The sequence below is a fragment of the Hyla sarda genome, chromosome 6, assembly GCF_029499605.1.
Source record: "Hyla sarda isolate aHylSar1 chromosome 6, aHylSar1.hap1, whole genome shotgun sequence".
NCBI lineage: Eukaryota > Metazoa > Chordata > Amphibia > Anura > Hylidae > Hyla > Hyla sarda.
The window spans coordinates 254,027,320-254,048,451 of record NC_079194.1 but is presented as its reverse complement, the minus strand read 5'-3'; the positions used below and the strand labels follow the sequence as shown (position 1 = coordinate 254,048,451).

At 44.3% G+C, this 21,132-nt stretch overlaps 1 protein-coding gene across 2 annotated transcripts in view; it reads left to right on the top strand.

The window, feature by feature from the left end:
- The window catches only part of LOC130276934 (solute carrier family 22 member 6-A-like), an 81,989-nt gene that overhangs the window by 35,551 nt on the left and 25,306 nt on the right, over positions 1-21,132 (top strand). For both annotated transcript variants that reach the window (XM_056526964.1, XM_056526965.1), the window contains exons 6-9: positions 9,584-9,707; positions 16,653-16,768; positions 18,612-18,826; positions 18,903-19,011. In XM_056526964.1, the coding sequence (XP_056382939.1) occupies positions 9,584-9,707; positions 16,653-16,768; positions 18,612-18,826; positions 18,903-19,011 (564 nt within the window). The remainder of the gene's footprint in view (positions 1-9,583; positions 9,708-16,652; positions 16,769-18,611; positions 18,827-18,902; positions 19,012-21,132) is intronic.

Below are 21,132 nucleotides of genomic sequence, written 5' to 3'. Positions count from 1 at the left end.
TTCCAAGGGTTGGGGTAAAAAAACAAAGTATACCTCCACACCAGGACTATGAACGGAGTTGTGTTGACCCCCGTTGCCCCCCCTTCATGCATCTCTACGGGAGAACCGAACATACAGTACAGACCAAAAGTTTGGACACACCTTCTCATTCAGAGTTTTCTTTATTTTCATGACTATAAAAATTGTAGATTCACACTGAAAAACTATCAATTAACACATGTGGAATTATATACATAACAAAAAAGTGTGAAAATATGTCATAGTCTAGGTTCTAGCCACCTTTTACTTTGATTACTGCTTTGCACACTCATTCTCTTGATGAGCTTCAAGAGGTAGTCACCTGAAATGGTCTTCCAACAGTCTTGAAGGAGTTCCCAGAGATGCTTAGCACTTGTTGGCCTTTTTTCCTTCACTCTGCGGTCCAGCTCACCCCAAACCATCTCGATTGGGTTCAGGTCTGGTGACTGTGGAGGCCAGGTCATCTGGTGTAGCACCCCATCACTCTCCTTCTTGGTCAAATAGCCCTTACACAGCCTGGAGGTGTGTTTGGGTCCTGTTGAAAAATAAATGATGGTCCAACTAAACGCAAACCGGATGGAATAGCATGCCGCTGCAAGATGCTGTGGTAGACATGCTGGTTCAGTATGCCTTAAATTTTGAATAAATCCCCAACAGTGTCACCAGTAAAGCCCCCCCCCCCCCCCACATCATCACACCTCCTCCTCCACACCAGTACACCTGTGAAGTGAAAACCATTTCAGGTGACTACCTCTTGAAGCTCAACAAGAGAATGCCAAGAGTGTGCAAAGCAGTAATCAAAGCAAAAGGTGGCTACTTTGAAGAACCTAGAATATGACATATTTTCAGTTGTTTCACACTTTTTTGTTATGTATATAATTCCACATGTGTTAATTCATAGTTTTAATGCCTTCAATGTGAATCTACAATTTTCATAGTCATGAAAATAAAGAAAACTCTGAATGAGAAGGTGTGTCCAAACTTTTGGTCTGTACTGCACACAAGAACTGTATCTCTGGCTCTCCCATAGAGATGCATGAAGGGGGCATGTTGGGGATCGCTCCTTTAAATAACTGACTTTCTCTCCCTCTGACAGACCTCTCCTATCCCCCTTAATTTAACATTCCTCTTCTGTTGTACCAACTGCTGCTGGAGCTGATGACTGCCTGTGGGAGATTTGAAGAGAGAGTGGCTGTTGCTGCTGGGAGTTGTAGTTTTGCCATAGCTGGAAGGCCGTAGTTTGGGGGACACTACGACTATTCTATTGAATGGTGGGTGCTATGGAGATTACTGCCACAACCATGCATTAAAATCAAATTTTATTCCTCTTGGTAGTGAACATAAGGTGGTCTGTACAATATAATGCACCTTTTAGTTTTGTGCTTACATGAAGATTACAACCCATAAAATGCATTAAAATCTAATTCAGTTCCTTACAACCCCACTTTCCTCCATTATGAGGAACTAAATTAGATTGTAATGCATGGTATGGGTTGTAATCTTCATATAAGCACAAAACTAAAAGGTGCATTATACTGTGCAGACCACCAGGACCAGCCTATGGCTTAACAAACCTTGTTGAGCATGCCGGAAAGGTGTACAATAGAAGAAGCCCCCATTTAGATACTGTAGTAGCAGCAGTTCCCATAGGAAGTAGTAATAGAAGCCCCCTTTAGGTAGGTGTGGTAGCAGCTGCCTTTAGATAAGTGTAGTAGCAGCCCTATTAGGTAGGTTTAGTAGTAGTAGCAGCACCTATTAGGTACACACACCTATCATACATACAGTCATCACACATATACACACACACATCTATTGTACATACACACACATCATACATACACAAACACACACTGCCTCCGGACGTCCCTCACCCTGCACAATACATACACACACATCATACACAGTTTACACACATCTATCATGCATACACATACACACACATTCTCAATACACACACATCCATCATATATACACCCACCGCCTCTGGACCCCCACGCATAATAATACACATCATTCATACACTCACATACATACAAACACATAATACATACAAACACATAATCATACATACACACACATAATACATACACCGGCATCCTCCGGACTCCCCCCTCCCCCTTTCCCACGCATAATACATACACACACATCATACATACACACATAATCATACACACACACATCATACATACACACACCATACATACACACAATCATACAAACACACAATCACACATACAAACACTCATACATACACACACACCATACACATACAATCATACATACATACACATCATACACACACATCAGACCTACATACATACACACTTCATACACACACATCATACACACACCCCTACCCTTCAATTCCCTGGTTGAACTTGATGGACATATGTCTTTTTTCGACCGTTCTAACTATGTAACTATGTAACACATCACACATACATATACACACATCATGCATGCACACATCAAACACACATCATACATACATGCACATCATACAAACACATCATACATACACAAAGATCATACATACACACACATCATACACACATCATCCATACATGCACACAACATTAGTGTTGAGCGGCATAGGCCATATTCGAATTCGCGAATATTCGCGAATATATGGACGAATATTCGTCATATATTCGCGAATATTCGCATATTCGTTATATTCGCAATTTATTTTCGCATATTCGAATATTCGCGTATGCGAAAATTAACATATGTGAATATTAGCATATACAAAATTAGCATGTGCGAAAATTCGCATATGCGAAAATTAGCATATGCGAATTTTCGCACGCTGGTCTCACACAGTAGTATTACAGCCTTCTTTACACCACACAAGCTGGAAGCAGAGAGGGATGATCACTGTGATGTGTACTGTGAATAAAAAAATAAAAATTAAAAAAATAAAAACGAATATTCGTAATTACGAATATATAGCGCTATATTCGCGAAATTCGCGAATTCGCGAATATGCGATATTCGCGAATAATATTCGAATTGCGAATATTCGCGAGCAACACTACACAACATCAATAAATACACACACATCATACATATATACACACTTCATACACTCACATCATACACCCACATCATACATACACACATCATAGATACATACATACATCATACACACAATACACACATCATACATATACACACACTTCATGCATACATACACACATCATACATACACACACATCATTAACACACATCATACATACATACACACACACATCATACATACACTCACATCATACACACAAACACCCCCCCCCCCCCCCCCCCCGCATCATTGTCCTCCTCCTGTGGCCACCATGAAGGGAGATCAGCACCGAGGTCTGTAGCTGATCAGGTCCCGGGTCCCGGCATGCCTGCACTGGGGTTGGAAGGGTGGCAGATTAAGGGGTTAGTAAACGCGGTGGTCCCACCTCCCACCACTAGCGCCGGGCCTGCTGACAGTAGAGGGGCTGCCACTTCTTCTCCCGATCCTCTGTCTACTGCGGTGCAGTGCTTCGAATGCAGGCTGTGCGCGGTGACATCATCTCATCACGCACAGCCTGCATTAGAAGCACTGCGCTGCAATAAACACAGGATCGGGAGAGTAAAAAGTGGTAAAATACTAGAGCTGATTGGCGATGCGTACATATTGTCACACATGCTACTTTATCGGAAGAGTGAGTTAGGTGGCTGTGAGGCTCTTGCCAGTGTGAGGCCTTAGGCGGTCGCCTTACTCACCTTATGGTAGGGGAGCCTCTGCAGCCCCATTCAGGTGCTTCTGAGAGTGGTTCCTGTGTTGGTAGCAACTTGTCCAGCCGACCAAGAGAGAAGTGCAAAGCTCCCTGGCAATACACTCTTAGGGTATGTTCACATGACGAAAAATGTGTGGAATGTTCACCCAGAAAAAGAGCGTGGACATTCCAACATTTAAATAATCCTGCAGGCACTAGGTCTGCTTGGAAATGCACCGTGTCATAGATGGCAATGCATTTCCGAGCAAAGTCCGCAAAAATTCCAATGTGTGAAGAGTCCAGCAGAATCTCATTGAAATAAATGGGACTCTGTTGTAGCGGAATGTCCATGCAGAACGTACAAGCAAAATTCTGCATGGACATTCCGCAGTATGAACATGTGCTTATATGGTCTATGGGCCATCAGAAAAACTTAGATACCAAAGTTCAGATACAACTGCAAACTCTGCAATCCTTAGAGCTACAGTGAGAGAAAAATGATCTGTGTTCCTCTAATATGAAGCGTAAGACAAGATAATATGAAAATACCTTCTGTTCTTGGTACTTTATGTCAGACACCAAAACTAGGCCCAGCAAACCCTTGGTCTGTCTTGCTTGGCTGTACTGCACTGATACAGAAATTCGGTAAAACATTTTCTTGTTATCTATTTCACAATGTATCTGTAGGTCAACTTAGTTTTTATGAACTTAAATTTAATAATTTAATTTACAATGTAATCATTTTAGTTGCCTCAAGCCATTAGGGGAAGTCAACTGTTTACTGATGTTTACCGCTATTATTGGATTTGATGGGAAGTGTACAAATTTGTACGCTATGAGCTTGTCCCAAATGGAAGCTGTAGGTAGCCTTGTGGTGGGAATAGATGAGTGCTGTTCCCCCTTCTCTATGGTAGGAATTAGAGATGAGCGAACTTACAGTAAATTCGATTCGTCACAAACTTCTCGGCTCGGCAGTTGATGTATTTTCCTGCATAAATTAGTTCAGCTTTCAGGTGCTCCGGTGGGCTGGAAAAGGTGGATACAGTCCTAGGAGACTCTTTCCTAGGAATGTATCCACCTTTTCCAGCCCACCGGAGCACCTGAAGGCTGAACTAATTCATGCAGGATAAGTCATTAACTGCCGAGCCGAGAAGTTTGTGACAAATCGAATTTACTGTAAGTTCGCTCATCTCTAGTAGGAATGCCACTGCCTGATGGCTTCCTTGTTTATTTCATATTAACCCTTATAAACCACAGCCAGAGCTATTGACAAAGCAGATGCCTGACAGTCATGTCCTAGAAACAATGTAGAGTAATTCAAAGGTTGAGACCTTGGTTCGCATATGTCCGGCCAGGGGCGGACACAGACAACAGAGGGCCCCTGTGCAAAGAATGTGCCTGGGCCCCCCCCCCCCAAAAAAAAAAGTAATATGCCATAAAATTCCACTGCAACTCACATTAATCTGCATTAGATAGGCAGCAGTTCCCCCACATTAGGTAGCATAGATTCCCCACATTAGGTAGCATAGTTTCCCCACATTATGTAGCATATATTCCCCACATTAGGTAGCATTGCATAGTTTCCCCACATTAGGTAACGTAGCATAATTTCCCCACATTAGGGAGCGTAGCATATATTCCCCACATTAGGTAGCGCAGCATATATTCCCCACATTAGGTAGCGTAGCATAGATTCCCTACATTAGGTAGCGTAGCCCCACATTAGGTAGCGTAGCATAGCATATATTCCCCACATTAGGTAGCATGGCATAGATTCCCCACATTAGGTAGCGTAGCACATATTCCCCACATTAGGTAGTGTAGCAAAGATTCCCCACATTAGGTAGCATAGCATATATTCCCCACATTAGGTAGCATAGATTCCCCACATTAGGTAGCATAGCATATATTCCCCACATTAGGTAGCATAGATTCCCCACATTAGGTAGCATAGCATATATTCCCCACATTAGGTAGCATAGATTCCCCACATAAGGTAGCGTAGCTTAACCCCAACAAACAAACACACACACACTCTCACTCACCCACACACTCTTACCTGGCCTGCACTACTTACATCTGCCCATGGGGACTTCCTGGCAGAGGTGCGCGCTATAAGTGACATCATCGCACGCTCTGCGCTGGACGTCAGCGTCCAGGTGCTTGCGATGACGTCACTCACTGCACGCACCTCAGCCAGGAAGTCCCCATGGGCAGATGTAAGTAGCAGTTTAGTGACTGGGCAAGACTGGTTTCCCTGTCATATGTGCACTGGCAGGGCTGCCATCAGAAATTTCGGGGCCCCTTACACAACTCAAGGCCTGAGACCCCCACCGATCACCTCGGTTGAAGTGGTTCTCCAGCTGTTGGAAAGCTAAAACTCCCATCATGTCTGGAGAGCATCAGGCAATGGGAGTTGTAGTTTTGTAACAGCTGAAGAGACACAGATTGGACACAGTTTTACCCATCATCACTGCAGAACTTACAAGTGACTACAGCTCTGATGGGACAGTCATAAGAACACACAATGATGTCAGTGACCTGAGTGACGTCTTCTTTTCTTCTTCATCTCGTCCAGAGACCAGGTCTTCCCCCAGCTCCATCTTCTCTGCAAAGTCTGACATGCAGACATCATTGGCTCCTCACTTTGTCAGCAGATCCTCATCCTCTGCATGAAGACAGTAATCATTATAACCTTGCCAGAAAGTGTAACTAAATAAAATACTGCCCCACACTGTACCCTGAATATAATACTGCTATACACTGTACCCACTAAATATAATACTGCCACACACTGTACCCTGAATATAATCCTGCCACACACTGTACCCTGAATATAATACTGCCACACACTGTACCATGAATAGCATACTGCCATACACTGTACCCACTAAATATAATACTGCTATTCACTGTACCCACTAAATATAATACTGTCCCACACAGTACCCTAAATAAAATACTGTCACACACTATACCCTAAATAAAATACTGCCCCACACTGTACCCTAAATATAATATTGCCAGACACTGTAACCTGAATACAATACTGCTGTACACTGTACCCACTTAATATAATACTGCTATACACTGTATCCACTAAATATAATCCTGCTACACACTGTAACCTGAATATAATACTGCCACACACTGTACTCCGAATATAATACTGCCACACATTGTACCCACTAAATATAATACTGCCACACACTGTACCCTGAATATAATACTGCTATACACTGTACACTGAATATAATAATACTATACACTGTACCCTGAATATAATACTGCTACACACTGTGCCCACTAAATATAATCCTGCCACACACCGTACCCTGAATATAATAATGCTATACACTGTAACCTGAGTATAATACTGCTATACACTGTACCCACTAAATATAATCCTGCCACACACTGTACCCTGAATATAATACTGCTATACACTGTACCCACTAAATATAATCCTGCCACACACTATACCCACTAAATATAATACCTCTTATCCTCTGTGTCCTCATCATTCCTCATCACCCCCATAACCCCTGCCAAACCTCTCCTCAACACTACTATAACCACCCCCGCACCTCTCCTCATCACTACTATAACCCCCCCACACCTCTCCTCATCACTACTCTAACCCCCCCACACCTCTCCTCATCACTACTATAACCCCTGCACCTCTCCTCATCACTGCTATAACCCCCCATGCACCTCTCCTCATCACTACTATAAACCCCCGCACCTCTCCTCATCACTACTATAACCCCCCACACCTCTCCTCATCACTACTATAACCCCCCCCCGCACCTCTCCTCATCACTACTATAACCCCTGCACCTCTCCTCATCACTACTATAACCCCCCGCACCTCTCCTCATCACTACTATAACTCCCCACACCTCTCCTCATCACTACTATAACCCCCCGCACCTCTCCTCATCACTACTATAACCCACCCGCACCTCTCCTCATCACTACTATAACCCCCCCGCACCTCTCCTCATCACTACTATAACCCCCCCGCACCTCTCCTCATCACTACTATAACCCCCCCGCACCTCTCCTCATCACTACTATAACCCCTGCACCTCTCCTCATCACTACTATAATCCCTGCACCTCTCCTCATCACTACTATAACCCCCCCGCACCTCTCCTCATCACTACTATAACCCCCCCGCACCTCTCCTCATCACTACTATAACCCCCCCCCCGCACCTCTCCTCATCACTACTATAACCCCCCCACACACCTCTCCTCATCACTACTATAACCCCCGCACCTCTCCTCATCACTACTATAACCCCCGCACCTCTCCTCATCACTATTATAATGCCCCCTGCATCTCTCACCACCCCCATAACACCCCCCTGCACCTCTCTTCACCCCCATAACACCCTCCTGCACCTCTTATCACCCCCATAACCCCCCCTGCACCTCTCATCACCCCATAACACCCCCCCCCCCCCCTCTCATCACCCCCATAACACCCCCTGCATCTCTCATCACTCCCATAACACCCCCTGCATCTCTCATCACCCCCATAACCCCCCTGCATCTCTCATTACCCCCATAACCTCCCCATGCACCTCTCATCACCCCCATAACCTCCCCATGCACCTTTCATCCCCCCATAACACCCCCTGCACCTCTCATCCCCCCCATAACACCCCCCTGCACCTCTCATTACCCCCATAACACCCCCCTGCACCTCTCATTACCCCATAACCCCCTGCACCTCTCATCACCCCCATAACCTCCCCATGCACCTTTCATCCCCCCATAACACCCCCCTGCACCTCTCATCCCCCCATAACCCCCCCCCCTCTCATCACCCCTATAACACCCCAAGCACCAGTTCCCCTGCACCTCTCATCACCATTGTAGTCTGCAAACAACATAGCCCCCATCCAACTCCCCCCCCCCCCCGCCACACACACACACACCCCGTTCACTCACCCTGCCGGGGTTCGGTGCAGCTGCTGCTCCTGTCAGAGTGTCACTGCACGGGGAGGATCCGTCGGGAGGCTGCTGGACTGGAGATCGCGCCGGGACAGGTCAGGTGACTGGAGTAGACGTGCGTGCCTGCGCGGGGCACGTCGACTTCCATCAGCCCCTGGCCTGTCCGGCCCTGCCGTACTTCTTAAGGGGCCTGCGCCCTAGAAAGAGCGGGCCTCATAGTCCTGCGGGCCCCCCAGACTATGAGGCCCGGTCATAGTTCTGACGGGTACCCAGCCAGGAGTCAGTGAGTTACAGTCGCAGTCACTCACTGACTACCCGGAAAAAAAAAAGTACAGGGACGTCCGGGCCTCCCTGAAGCTCCGGGCCCCACACAAGTGTATGGGTTTACCCCCTGATGGCGGCCCTGTGCACTGGGTCCGATGGTAGGACCGGCCCAGCGTGTGAGGGTGGGCCCCCTCCCACGCTGGGTCCCTGTGCAGCTGAACCGGCTGCACAAGCAATATGTCCACCCCTGTGTCCGGCATAAGTGAACTCAGCCTAGATCTGGACGCAACTAATGCCACAACTAATGACAAGTTGTCATCACTTGTATGGCATCCGGCATTCATTGTTTCTGGAAAGGGGAACTCAGCAATTGCGTTCCCCTGTCCGGTGCCCTCCGGTGTGTCCAACCATCCAGCATCAAAATTGAGACGCTGGATGCTTTTCAACTGTCCCATAAAAATTAATGGGATCAGTTCTAGCATCAGTTTCCCTCCGGTGCACACCGGAGAGAAACTGTTCCGGACAACTGATATACGTGAACCCAGTCTTACTAGTTGTGATGGACACAATGGCTGATCTTCTTTTTCATAGGTGGTTCCCAGAATCTGCCAGGTGGCTTGTTCTCTCTGGTAATCCTTCCAAGGCTGTTAAAGAAATGAAAAGAGTAGCCAAATACAATGGAAGGCAGGAGGAGGCTGAGAAGATAACACTAGAGGTTGGTTATAAATACTTTCATGTATGTAGTTTTCAGGTACCTGTTAACCTATCGTCTGCTTCTTCATAATCTAATGCACAATATTCCCTGGAAACTTGAAAACCAATACAATTCATGATATTTTATGAAACACAGAGATCAAAATCTATAGTGCGATACATACAGTGAAGAAAAAATATTTCATCCCCTGATGATTCTGTATGTATGATCAGTCTATAATGTTAAGAGTTAGTTCATTTAAACTGCAAGAGACAGAACAACAAAAAACATCCAGAAAAACTAATTAAAAAAAAGTTAAATATTGATTTGCATTTTACTCAGTAAATAAGTATTTGATCCCCTATGAATCAGCAAAGTTTTTGGCTCTCAGGAGTCTTTTATACAGGTAACAAGCTAAAATTAGGAGCATTCCCTTTAACCCCTTCCCGCAAATTGACATTTATAAACGTCCTAAGTGCGGTCCCTGTCTATAACGCGGGGTCCCGGCGGGATCCCGAGTCATAGCGGGATGGTCCCGGCGCCTATTCACAGCCGGGACCTGCGGCTAATAGCGCGCAGCCGCGATCGTTCGGCCACGCGCTATTAACCCTTCCGATGCGGTGCTCAAAGCTGAGCGCCGCATCAAAAGTGAAACTAAATGCTTCCAAGCTGCTCAGTCGGGCTGATCGGGGTCATCGCGATAAAATCGTGAGGCCCCGATCAGCTACCCGGAGAGAAGAAGGTCTCTTACCTTCTCCGGCGGTGTCCGGGCTCCGATTGATTACTCCCAGCCTGAGTTACAGGCTGTAGCAATCAATCACCGATTTCACTGATTTCACAACGGCAAGGCAGCAGTCTGTGAATGAAATCAGCCATTGCAAGCTGATAGGTCTCTATGGCACCTATCAGCTTGCAAAAAAAAAAAGTGTAAAAAAAAAGTTAACCCTTTCAGGTATTCCCTTCTGAATTAATAATTTAAATCACCCGGCATTTCCTAGTAACAAAATAAAACAGTGTAAATAAAAATACATGTATGTGGTATCACCGTGTGCGGAAATGTCCGAATTATAAAAATATACCGCTTTTTAAACCGCACGTTCAATAGCGTACACGCAAAAAATTCCAATGTACAAAATAGCGCATTTTTTATCACTTTTTATACCACAAAAAAGTGAATAAAAAGTGATCAAAAAGTTATTATTAATTAATTATTATTAAAAAGTTATTATTATTAATTATTAAAGAGTTATTATTATTATTATAATGACGTCAGCAAAGAGAACTGTGCTCGTGATGTCATCAGAGAGAATTCCAAAAAGAAAAGCATTTCCTCTGTAGTATTCAGCAGCTAATAAGTACAGGAAGGATTAAGATTTTTTAATAGAAGTAATTTACAAATCTGTTTAACTTTCTGGCACCAGTTGATTTAAAAGAAAAAAAGGTTTTCACCGGAGTACCCCTTTAACCCCTTAAGGACCAGGCCATTTTATACCTTAAGGACCGGAGCGTTTTTTGCAATTCTGACCACTGTCACTTTAAACATTAATAACTCTGGAATGCTTTTAGTTATCATTCTGATTCCGAGATTGTTTTTTCGTGACATATTCTACTTTAACTTAGTGGTAAAATTTTATGGTAACTTGCATTCTTTCTTGGTGAAAAATCCCAAAATTTGATGAAAAAAATGAAAATTTTGCATTTTTCTAACTTTGAAGCTCTCTGCTTGTAAGGAAAATGGATATTCAAAATATATTTTTTTTGGGTTCACATATACAATATGTCTACTTTATGTTTGCATCATAAAATTTATGAGTTTTTACTTTTGGAAGACACCATAGGGCTTCAAAGTTCAGTAGCAATTTTGAAATTTTTCACAAAATTTTCAAACTCACTATTTTTCAGGGACCAGTTCAGTTTTGAAGTGGATTTGAAGGGTCTTCATATTAGAAATACCCCATAAAAGACCCCATTATAAAAACTACACCCCCTAAAGTATTCAAAAAAACATTCAGTAAGTGTATTAACCCTTTAGGTGTTTCACAGGAATAGCAGCAAAGTGAAGGAGAAAATTCTAAATCTTCATTTTTTACACTCGCATGTTCTTGTAGACCCAATTTTTGAATTTTTATAAGGGGTAAAAAGGAGAAAATTTTGACTTGTTTTGAAACCCAATTTCTCTCGAGTAAGCACATACCTCATATGTCTATGTTAATTGTTCGGCGGGCGCAGTAGAGGGCTCAGAAGGGAAGGAGCGACAAATGGTTTTTGGGGGGCATGCCGCATTTAGGAAGCCCCTATGGTGCCAGGACAGTTAAAAAAAACACATGGCATACCATTTTGGAAACTAGACCCCTCAGGGAACGTAACAAGGGGTAAAGTGAACCTTAATATCCTACAGGTGATTCACGACTTTTGCATATGTAAAAAAAATATATATTTTTTTTACCTAAAATGCTTGGTTTCCCAAAAATTTTACATTTTTAAAAAGGGTAATAGCAGAAAATACCCCCAAAATTTGAAGCCCAATTTCTCCTGATACAGAAAACACCTCGCATGGGGGTGAAAAGTGCTCTGCTGGTGCACTACAGGTCTCAGAAGAGAAGGAGTAACATTTGGCTTTTTGAAAGCAAATTTTGCTCTGGGGGCATGCCGCATTTAGGAAGCCCCTATGGTGCCAGAACAGCAAAAAAAAACACATGGCATACCATTTTGGAAACTAGACCCCTCGGGGAACGTAACAAGGGGTAACGTGAACCTTAATGCCCTACAGGTGTTTCACGACTTTTGCATATGTAAAAAAAAAAATTTTTTTTTACCTAAAATGCTTGTTTTCCCAAAATGTTTACATTTTTAAAAAGGGTAATAGCGGAAAATACCCCCCAAAATTTGAAGCCCAATTTCTCCCGATTCAGAAAACACCCCATATGGGGGTGAAAAGTGCTCTGCTGGCGCACTACAGGTCTCAGAAGAGAAGGAGTAACATTTGGCTTTTTGAAAGCAAATTTTGCTCTGGGGGCATGCCGCATTTAGGAAGCCCCTATGGTGCCAGAACAGCAAAAAAAAAAAACACATGGCATACCATTTTGGAAACTAGACCCCTCGGGGAACGTAACAAGCGGTAATGTGAACCTTAATACCCTACAGGTGTTTCACGACTTTTGCATATGTAAAAAAATATATATTTTTTTTACCTAAAATGCTTAATTTCCCAAAATTTTTACAATTTTAAAAAGGGTTATAGCAGAAAATACCCCCCAAAATTTGAAGCCCAATTTCTCCCGATTCAGAAAACACCCCATATGGGTGTGAAAAGTGCTCTGCTGGCGCACTACAGGTCTCAGAAAAGAAGGAGTCACATTTGGCTTTTTGAAAGCGAATTTTGCTCTGGGGGCATGCCGCATTTAGGAAGCCCCTATGGTGCCAGGACAGCAAAAAAAAAACACATGGCATACCATTTTGGAAACTAGACCCCTCGGGGAACGTAACAAGGGGTAATTTGAACCTTAATACCCTACAGATGTTTCACGACTTTTGCATATGTAAAAAAATATATATTTTTTTTACCTAAAATGCTTGTTTTCCCAAAAATTTTACATTTTTTAAAAGGGTAATAGCAGAAAATACCCCCCAAAATTTGAAGCCCAATTTCTCCCGAGTACGGCGATACCCCATATGTGGCCCTAAACTGTTGCCTTGAAATACGACAGCGCTCCAAAGTGAGAGCGCCATACGCATTTGAGGCCTAAATTAGGGATTGCATAGGGGTGGACATAGGGGAATTCTACGCCAGTGATTCCCAAACAGGGTGCCTCCAGCTGTTGTAAAACTCCCAGCATGCCTGGACAGTCAACGGCTATCTGGCAATACTGGGAGTAGTTGTTTTGCAACAGCTGGAGGCTCCGTTTTGGAAACAGTGGCGTACCAGACGTTTTTCATTTTTATTGGGGAGGGGAGGGGGGCTGTGTAGGGGTATGTGTATATGTAGTGTTTTTTACTTTTTATTTTATTGTGTGTTAGTGTAGTGTAGTGTTTTTAGGGTACAGTCACACGGGCGGGGGTTCACAGTAGTTTCTCGCTGGCAGTTTGAGCTACGGCAGAAAATTTGACGCAGCTCAAACTTGCAGCCGGATACTTACTGTAATCCTCCGCCCATGTGAGTGTACCCTGTACGTTCACATTGGGGGGGACATCCAGCTGTTGCAAAACTACAACTCCCAGCATGTACGGTCTATCAGTGCATGCTGGGAGTTGTAGTTTTGCAACCGCTGGAGGCTCCGTTTTGGAAACAGTGGCGTACCAGACGTTTTTCATTTTTATTGGGGAGGGGGGCTGTGTAGGGGTATGTGTATATGTGGTGTTTTTTACTTTTTATTTTATTGTGTGTTAGTGTAGTGTAGTGTTTTTAGGGTACAGTCGCACGGGCGGGGGGTTCACAGTCGTTTCTCGCTGGCAGTTTGAGCTGCGGCAGAAATTTTGCCGCACCTCAAACTTGCAGCCGGATACTTACTGTAATCCTCCACCCATGTGAGTGTACCCTGTACATTCACATTGGGGGGGGGGGGGGGGGGACATCCAGCTGTTGCAAAACTACAACTCCCAGCATGTACGGTCTATCAGTGCATGCTGGGAGTTGTAGTTTTGCAACAGCTGGATGCACACTGGTTGTGAAACACCGAGTTTGGTAGCAAACTCAGTGTTTTGCAACCAGTGTGCCTTCAGCTGTTGCAAAAGCTACAACCCCCAGCATGTACGGACAGCGGAAGGGCATGCTGGGTGTTGTAGTTATGCAACAGCTGGAGGCATACTACTTTGGCTGGGGATGCTGGGGATTGTAGTTATGCAACAGCTGGAGACACACTGGTTTGCTACTTAACTCAGTGTGCCTTCAGCTGTTGCAAAACTACAACTCTCAGCAATCACCGACAGCCAACGGGCATGCTGGGAGTTGTAGTTATGCAACCACCAGATGCACCACTACAACTCCCAGCATGCACTTTAGCTGATTGTGCAAGCTGGGAGTTGTAGTTACACAACAGCTGAAGGTGCATTTTTCCATAGAAAGAATGTGCCTCCAGCTGTTGCAAAACTACAAGTCCCAGCATGCCCATAAGGGCATGCTGGGAGTTGTGGTGGTCTGCCTCCTGCTGTTGCATAACTACAGCTCCCAGCATGCCCTTTTTGCATGCTGGGAGCTGTTGCTAAGCAACAGCAGGAGGCTGTCACTCACCTCCAACGATCCTCGCTGCACCAGGTCAGTCCCTCGTCGTCTCCGCCGCCGCCGCTGCTCCTGGGGCCCCGATCCCAACAGGGGCGCCGGGGATCGGGGTCCCCAGCACCCGGGGTGCACGTCCCGCACCCGCTCACGTCCTCCGGAAGAGGGGCGGAGCGGGTAGCGGGAGTGACACCCGCAGCAGGCGCCCTGATTGGTCGGCCGGTAATCCGGCCGACGAATCAGGGCGATCGTGAGGTGGCACCAGTGCCACCTCACCCCTGCTGCCTCTGGCTGTTCGGGGCCGTCTCTGACGGCCCCGATCAGCCAATAATTCTGGGTCACCGGGTCACTGGAGACCCGATTGACCCGGAATCCGCCGCAGATCGCTGGACTGAATTGTCCAGCGATCTGCGGCCATCGCCGACATGGGGGGTCATAATGAGTTATAGACTGATCATTGGGGGGTCATAATGAGTTATAGACTGATCATTTCTATGTCAGTAGGTGAACATACAAAATTAGCAGGGCATTAAATAATTATTCCTTTCATCCCATAAGGATTAACATGAAAAAAAAAAAAAGTGTCTGATAATATTGCACAATATTTCAGTTCAGAACTATAACACAGGGTTATAGTGCTGGATTTAAATTATGTATAAATCACCCAGGAAGAAAAAAGGGAAACCCCAGAGCTAAATTCTCTGTATGGCTGCATTCACATCTCGGTTTTACACTACGGGTGCCGGATCGTCATTTTTGACCCGTATCCAGTCTTGTGACCGGACCTTTAAGGTCCGGTCACAAAACTGGATACGGGTCAAAAATGAGCTGACCGGAGTCCCCTTTTGACTCCGGTCGGCTCATTAAAGTGAATGGAGTTCAGCACTGGTCCGGCTGGGGTACGGGAGAGCCCGGTTTGCCCCTCCCCCAGCCGGATCCGGCACCCGTAGTGTAAAACTGAGATGTGAATGCAGCCTATCACAGCAAAGAGTCTGAATACTTATGTCTACGTGAAATTTTTGTTTTTTTGTATTTTAATAGGTTTGCAAAAAATTTCTAAAATTCTGTTTTCACATTCCAATTGTGGGGTATTGAATGCAGCATGATGGGGGAAACTTCATGAGTGTTTTTTTTTTTTTTTAAGTACTGAAGAAAAATCTGTACCAGCACCATAATTATCACGTGATCTGCACCATTTAATAAATTTGGCGCACATACACGCTATCACCACACAAATTAAAGGGGTAAAAACATTGACCTACATCACTCTTGAGGAATTTCACTTTTTATTCCTCACCTGCAGTGATCTCCGCCATTATAAGCCTTAGGTCGTTCTCTAGATCAGTAGGGGTCTCAGCACTGAGACTCCAACTGATGAAAACTTTTGAAGTGTCTCTGCGACATATCAAAAGATTTTCTAAACGACAGGGACACTTTAATGATTAGAGCCCTAAGCAAGATAGCATACTGTTATCAGCGCCTGAATGAGGGTATATGTGAGATATATATGAGATACATATGAAGAGTATGGAATATTCTTTTACATCAAAAAAATATGTATGCCCTGTTAAACAAGCAAGTGTTCAGCAAAAAGTAACACATCCGAGGACAGTTAATAATAGGGATGAATGAACAAGAAAACCAAACCTCTCTAATCCATTAGTGTCATATACATGTGAAGCTCTATAAAGGATTACAGATATGATCTCCAGCATTTTCATGTCTTCTAATAGTCTTATTCATTCTCACAATAGTCACTAAAGGCTGACATGATGAAAGAGATGGCTTGTAGCAATTCATCCTATACCATTTTGGATTTGGTTCGAACAAGCAATGTGCGGAGAATTTCCTTTGCTGTGAGCTTTGTATGGTAAGTAGAATTTACCTGTCTCCTTTACCTATATTTTTCCTTAATTTATCATTCTTAAGTATTTATTAAAATGGAGAGAATGTCTGTTATTGTATGGGGGGGATTGTGTGACATTACAAACAATTAAAGGGGTACTCCGCCCCTGGCATCTTATCCCCTATCCAAAGGATAGGGGATAAGATGTTAGATCGCTGCGGTCCCACTGCTGGGGACCCCGGGGATCGTCGCTGCGGCACCCCGCCATCATTACTGCACAGAGCGAGTTCGCTCTGTGCGTAATGACGGGCGATACAGGGGCCGGAGCAGTGTGACGTCATGGCTCCGCCCCTCATGACATCACGGCCTGTCCCCTTAATGCAAGTCTATGGCAGGGGGCGTGACGACCGCCACGCCCCCTCCCATAGACTTGTATTGATGGGGGCGGGCCGTGACGTCACGAGGGGCGGACCCGTGATGTAACGATGCTCTGGCCCTGTATTGCCCGTCATTACGTGCAGAGCGATCTCGCTCTGCGCAGTAATGATAGTGGGGTGCTGCAGCAGCGATCCCCGGGGTCCCCAGCAGCGGGACCCCGGCGATCTGACATCTTATCCCCTATCCTTTGGATAGGGGATAAGATGTCTAGGGGTGGAGTACCCCTTTAAAGAATGCATCCTTTAGCTGTAGGTCCAGTAGGTGGAACAGGTCTCCTAGCGTGCAGAATAAAGCAGGGCATATACGGAAAAAAATCCCTCTCAATCCCCCATATACATGCACACTTGGCTTGGCTGAAAGTACATTACACAGGTTATGTATACTAGATTTATAGGGATCCAGGGATTTATTCAGATTGCCATATTTGGAGTCGGAAGGAATTTTTACCTCGAGTATGAGGTTTTTTTTTGCCTTCCTCTGGATCAATCCAATAGGGACTCATTAGGGATATAGGTTGAACTTGATGGACTCTGGTCTTTTTTCAACCTTATGAACTATGTTACTATGTTACTATGTATGCTACATGTCTTCTGATTGGGGTGAGAGGACAAAGTGGCAGCTTATTTCACCAAGAACAGGATGAGCTCAGACATCCCCAATTTTTCTCACCTCTGACATCTGCCATTGGGGAGAGTTGGAAAGAAACCAGGCACATTGGATGGTCAACTGTTCCTGCAGAAACTGGCACAGGTCAAGTGTACGGGACCACAGTGGCAAGTGCATTCTGAAATGCTTTCCCTGAGCAACAAGAGAGTTTGCTCTGCCTATGCCAGAAGCATTGAGTATTGTCAATAGTGTTGAGCGGCATAGGCCATATTCGAATTCGCGATATGTCGCAAATATATGGACGAATATTCGTCATATATTCGCTAAATTTGCATATTCGCGTTTTTTCCGCATATGCGTAAATTCGCATATGTGAAAATTCGCATATGTGAATATTCGCATATGTTAAAATTTATGAACTTTCTAGCAAGTATACCAGTGTAACTTGAAGCAGCAGAAGGGAGGGATCAATATTCGGGAATATTCGCATATGCGAATATTCGTCCGGCGGTCTCACACAGTAGTATTAGAGCCTTCTTTAGACCACACAAGCTGGAAGCAGAGAGGGATGATGACTGTGATGTGTACTGTGAAAAAAAAGAAAGCAAATATTCGAAATTTCGAATATATAGTGCTATATTTGCGAATATTCGCGAATTCGCAAATATGCGATGTTCGCAAATAAAATTCGAATTGCGAATATTTGCGAGCAACCCTAATTGTCAAATGCAAGACTCTGCAAAGACAAGAAGGCCGAGATCGTCTTAACACATCTGGTATAATCCAAAACATCTTTACTCACAATTGCTTACTTTTATTCCAGGTTCTCCACAAGTTTTGCCTATTATGGTTTGGCTATGGACCTTCAAAAATTTGGAGTCAGCATTTATCTTATACAGGTCATCTTTGGAGCAGTTGATTTTCCAGCCAAGCTAATTTCCACCACGAGCATGATCTACATTGGGCGAAGAGTCACACAGTTCTTCTCCCTCTCTCTTGGTGGACTGGCCATTTTGGCAAATATTTTTGTTCCAAATGGTAAGAAAACTATTGAGTTATCTCATCCTCACTGATCTCCCTATATACCAGAGTCTTAATACTGTTGTCTTTTTAGAGCTTCAGATAGTGAGGACCAGCTTGGCAGTATTTGGAAAGGGGTGCCTGGCGGCGTCATTCAGTTGTGTGTTTCTTTACACCACAGAATTGTACCCTACAGTGATCAGGTGGGTGCCACAGCTGTAAATGTGACAAAAAGGCAACCTAATAAAATAACACATATATGAATTAGTAACCTTATTTACATTTTATCTACCTACTTATCTGTGGTGTTCCAGTACGGGATGTGGTCCTGTATGGTCCTAAAGTCCCGTCAACTTGAGTCCCTGTCTGTCCCTGGGGTTCTCCTGCAGTATCTCCCCCTGTGTATATACGTTTTCACATAAAGAGTAAAGGACCTTTATTGTTTGTCACATGATTGCATGTCACATGATTATACTTGTACCACATGATTGTATTGTTACCCAGAGAACACCAGTGACCAGGTGACCTCCGAAGTAACCTATGGGCTCCTTGCACAGCCCCCCTATATAAGATAGGGAGGAGCTGCAATCTCTCTCTTCTCTTCTCTATTCTCTTTCTGCTGAGGTCAAGTCCAGTCGTCTGTCCCAGTGCCTGTGTCCAGCCATTGGAGGCCTAAAGTCTGCAGCCACCTGTCAATTGCAAGTAAGCTAAAGTAATCTAATTGTCAGTCATCAAGTGAGTCAAGTCAAATCTACTGTCTAGTCACCATGGCCTGCATTATAGTCAGTCTACCTACTGCAAGTACCAGCAAGCCCAGGTCTCTGTGTCACTGGCCACCTCTCTGGGATACTGGCTGTACGGTATAGACTGTACCACCTGTCTAACCTCAGTAAAAGCTACCGTTACCCTTAACCTGGCCTCGGACTCTTTATTGACCCAAGATCTCTGACGCAAACCCAGCTTTCTGACACTAGACTGTACAGTGTGACCCAAAATCCATTGGTAATCCTCAGATTTCATGATGCCTTGTACACATTCAAATGCAAAAGGGAAAAAAACACAGCCAAAGGTGCGCTCCTGGGTGAGGATCATCTGGAGAAGTAAATCAGGATAAAGGGAAAGATGGGTCTTTACCCTTCGGTGTTGCGCTGAGAGCACAAAACCTACAATAGCGTTTAGGAGAGAGGAAAGCCGGACAGCTGCCACGAGGAACTTCCCGGGGTGACGTCAGTCTCACCGGTAGCAGAGCAATAGGAAAATTAATGAAAACGTGTTCCTCAATGAAGGCGCTGGTCCATGGATGCATGTAATAGTTTTATTTTCATTTGTACAGCAACACGTTTCAACCCCGGACAGGGGTCTTCATCAGGCATAAAATACAACATACAGAAGGCTTCCTTTTATATATAAAAGGAAGCCTTCTGTATGTTGCATTTTATGCCTGATGAAGAGCCCTGTCCGGGGTTGAAACGTGTTGCTGTACAAATGTAAATAAAACTATTATATGCATCCATGGACCAGCGCCTTCATTGAGGAACACATTTTCATTCATTTTCCTATTGTACACATTCAAGACACCCAGTGCCAGAGGCAGCAAAACAACCCCAAAATATCATTGAACCTCCACCATATTTCACTGTAGGTACTGTTTTCTTTTCTTTGTAGGCTTCATTCTGTTTTCGGTAAACAGTAGAATGATGTGAAGAAATTTATAGATCCAGCTCCTGATGGAGAAAAAATAAAATAAAACTTTAACGTTTAATAAACCATATTAAAAACTGGTAGCTACATCAGTGGCAAGTGACACTGGTTTCATTAAGTGACATGTCACTTGCCACTGATGTGGCTACCAGTTTTTAATATGGTTTATTAAACGTTAAGTTTTATTTTTTCTCCATCAGGAGCTGGATCTATATATTTCTTCACATCATTCTACTGTTTACCGAAAACAGAATTAGAAAAAAAGAACACAGTACCTACAGTGAAATATGGTGGAGGTTCAATGATGTTTTGGGGTTGTATTGCTGCCTCTGGCACCGGGTGCCTTGAATGTGTGCAAGGCATCATGAAATCTGAGGATTACCAACGGATTTTGGGTCGCACTATACAGCCAAGTGTCAGAAAGCTGGGTTTGTGTCTGAGATCTTGGGTCTTCCAGCAGGATAATGACCCCAAACATACGTCAAAAAGCACCCAGAAATGGATGGCAACAAAGCGCTGGAGAGTTCTGAAGAGGCAGCAATGAGTCCAGATCTAAATCCCATTGAACACCTGTGGAGAGATGTTGAAATTGCTGTTGGAAAAAGGCGCCTTCCAATAAGAGA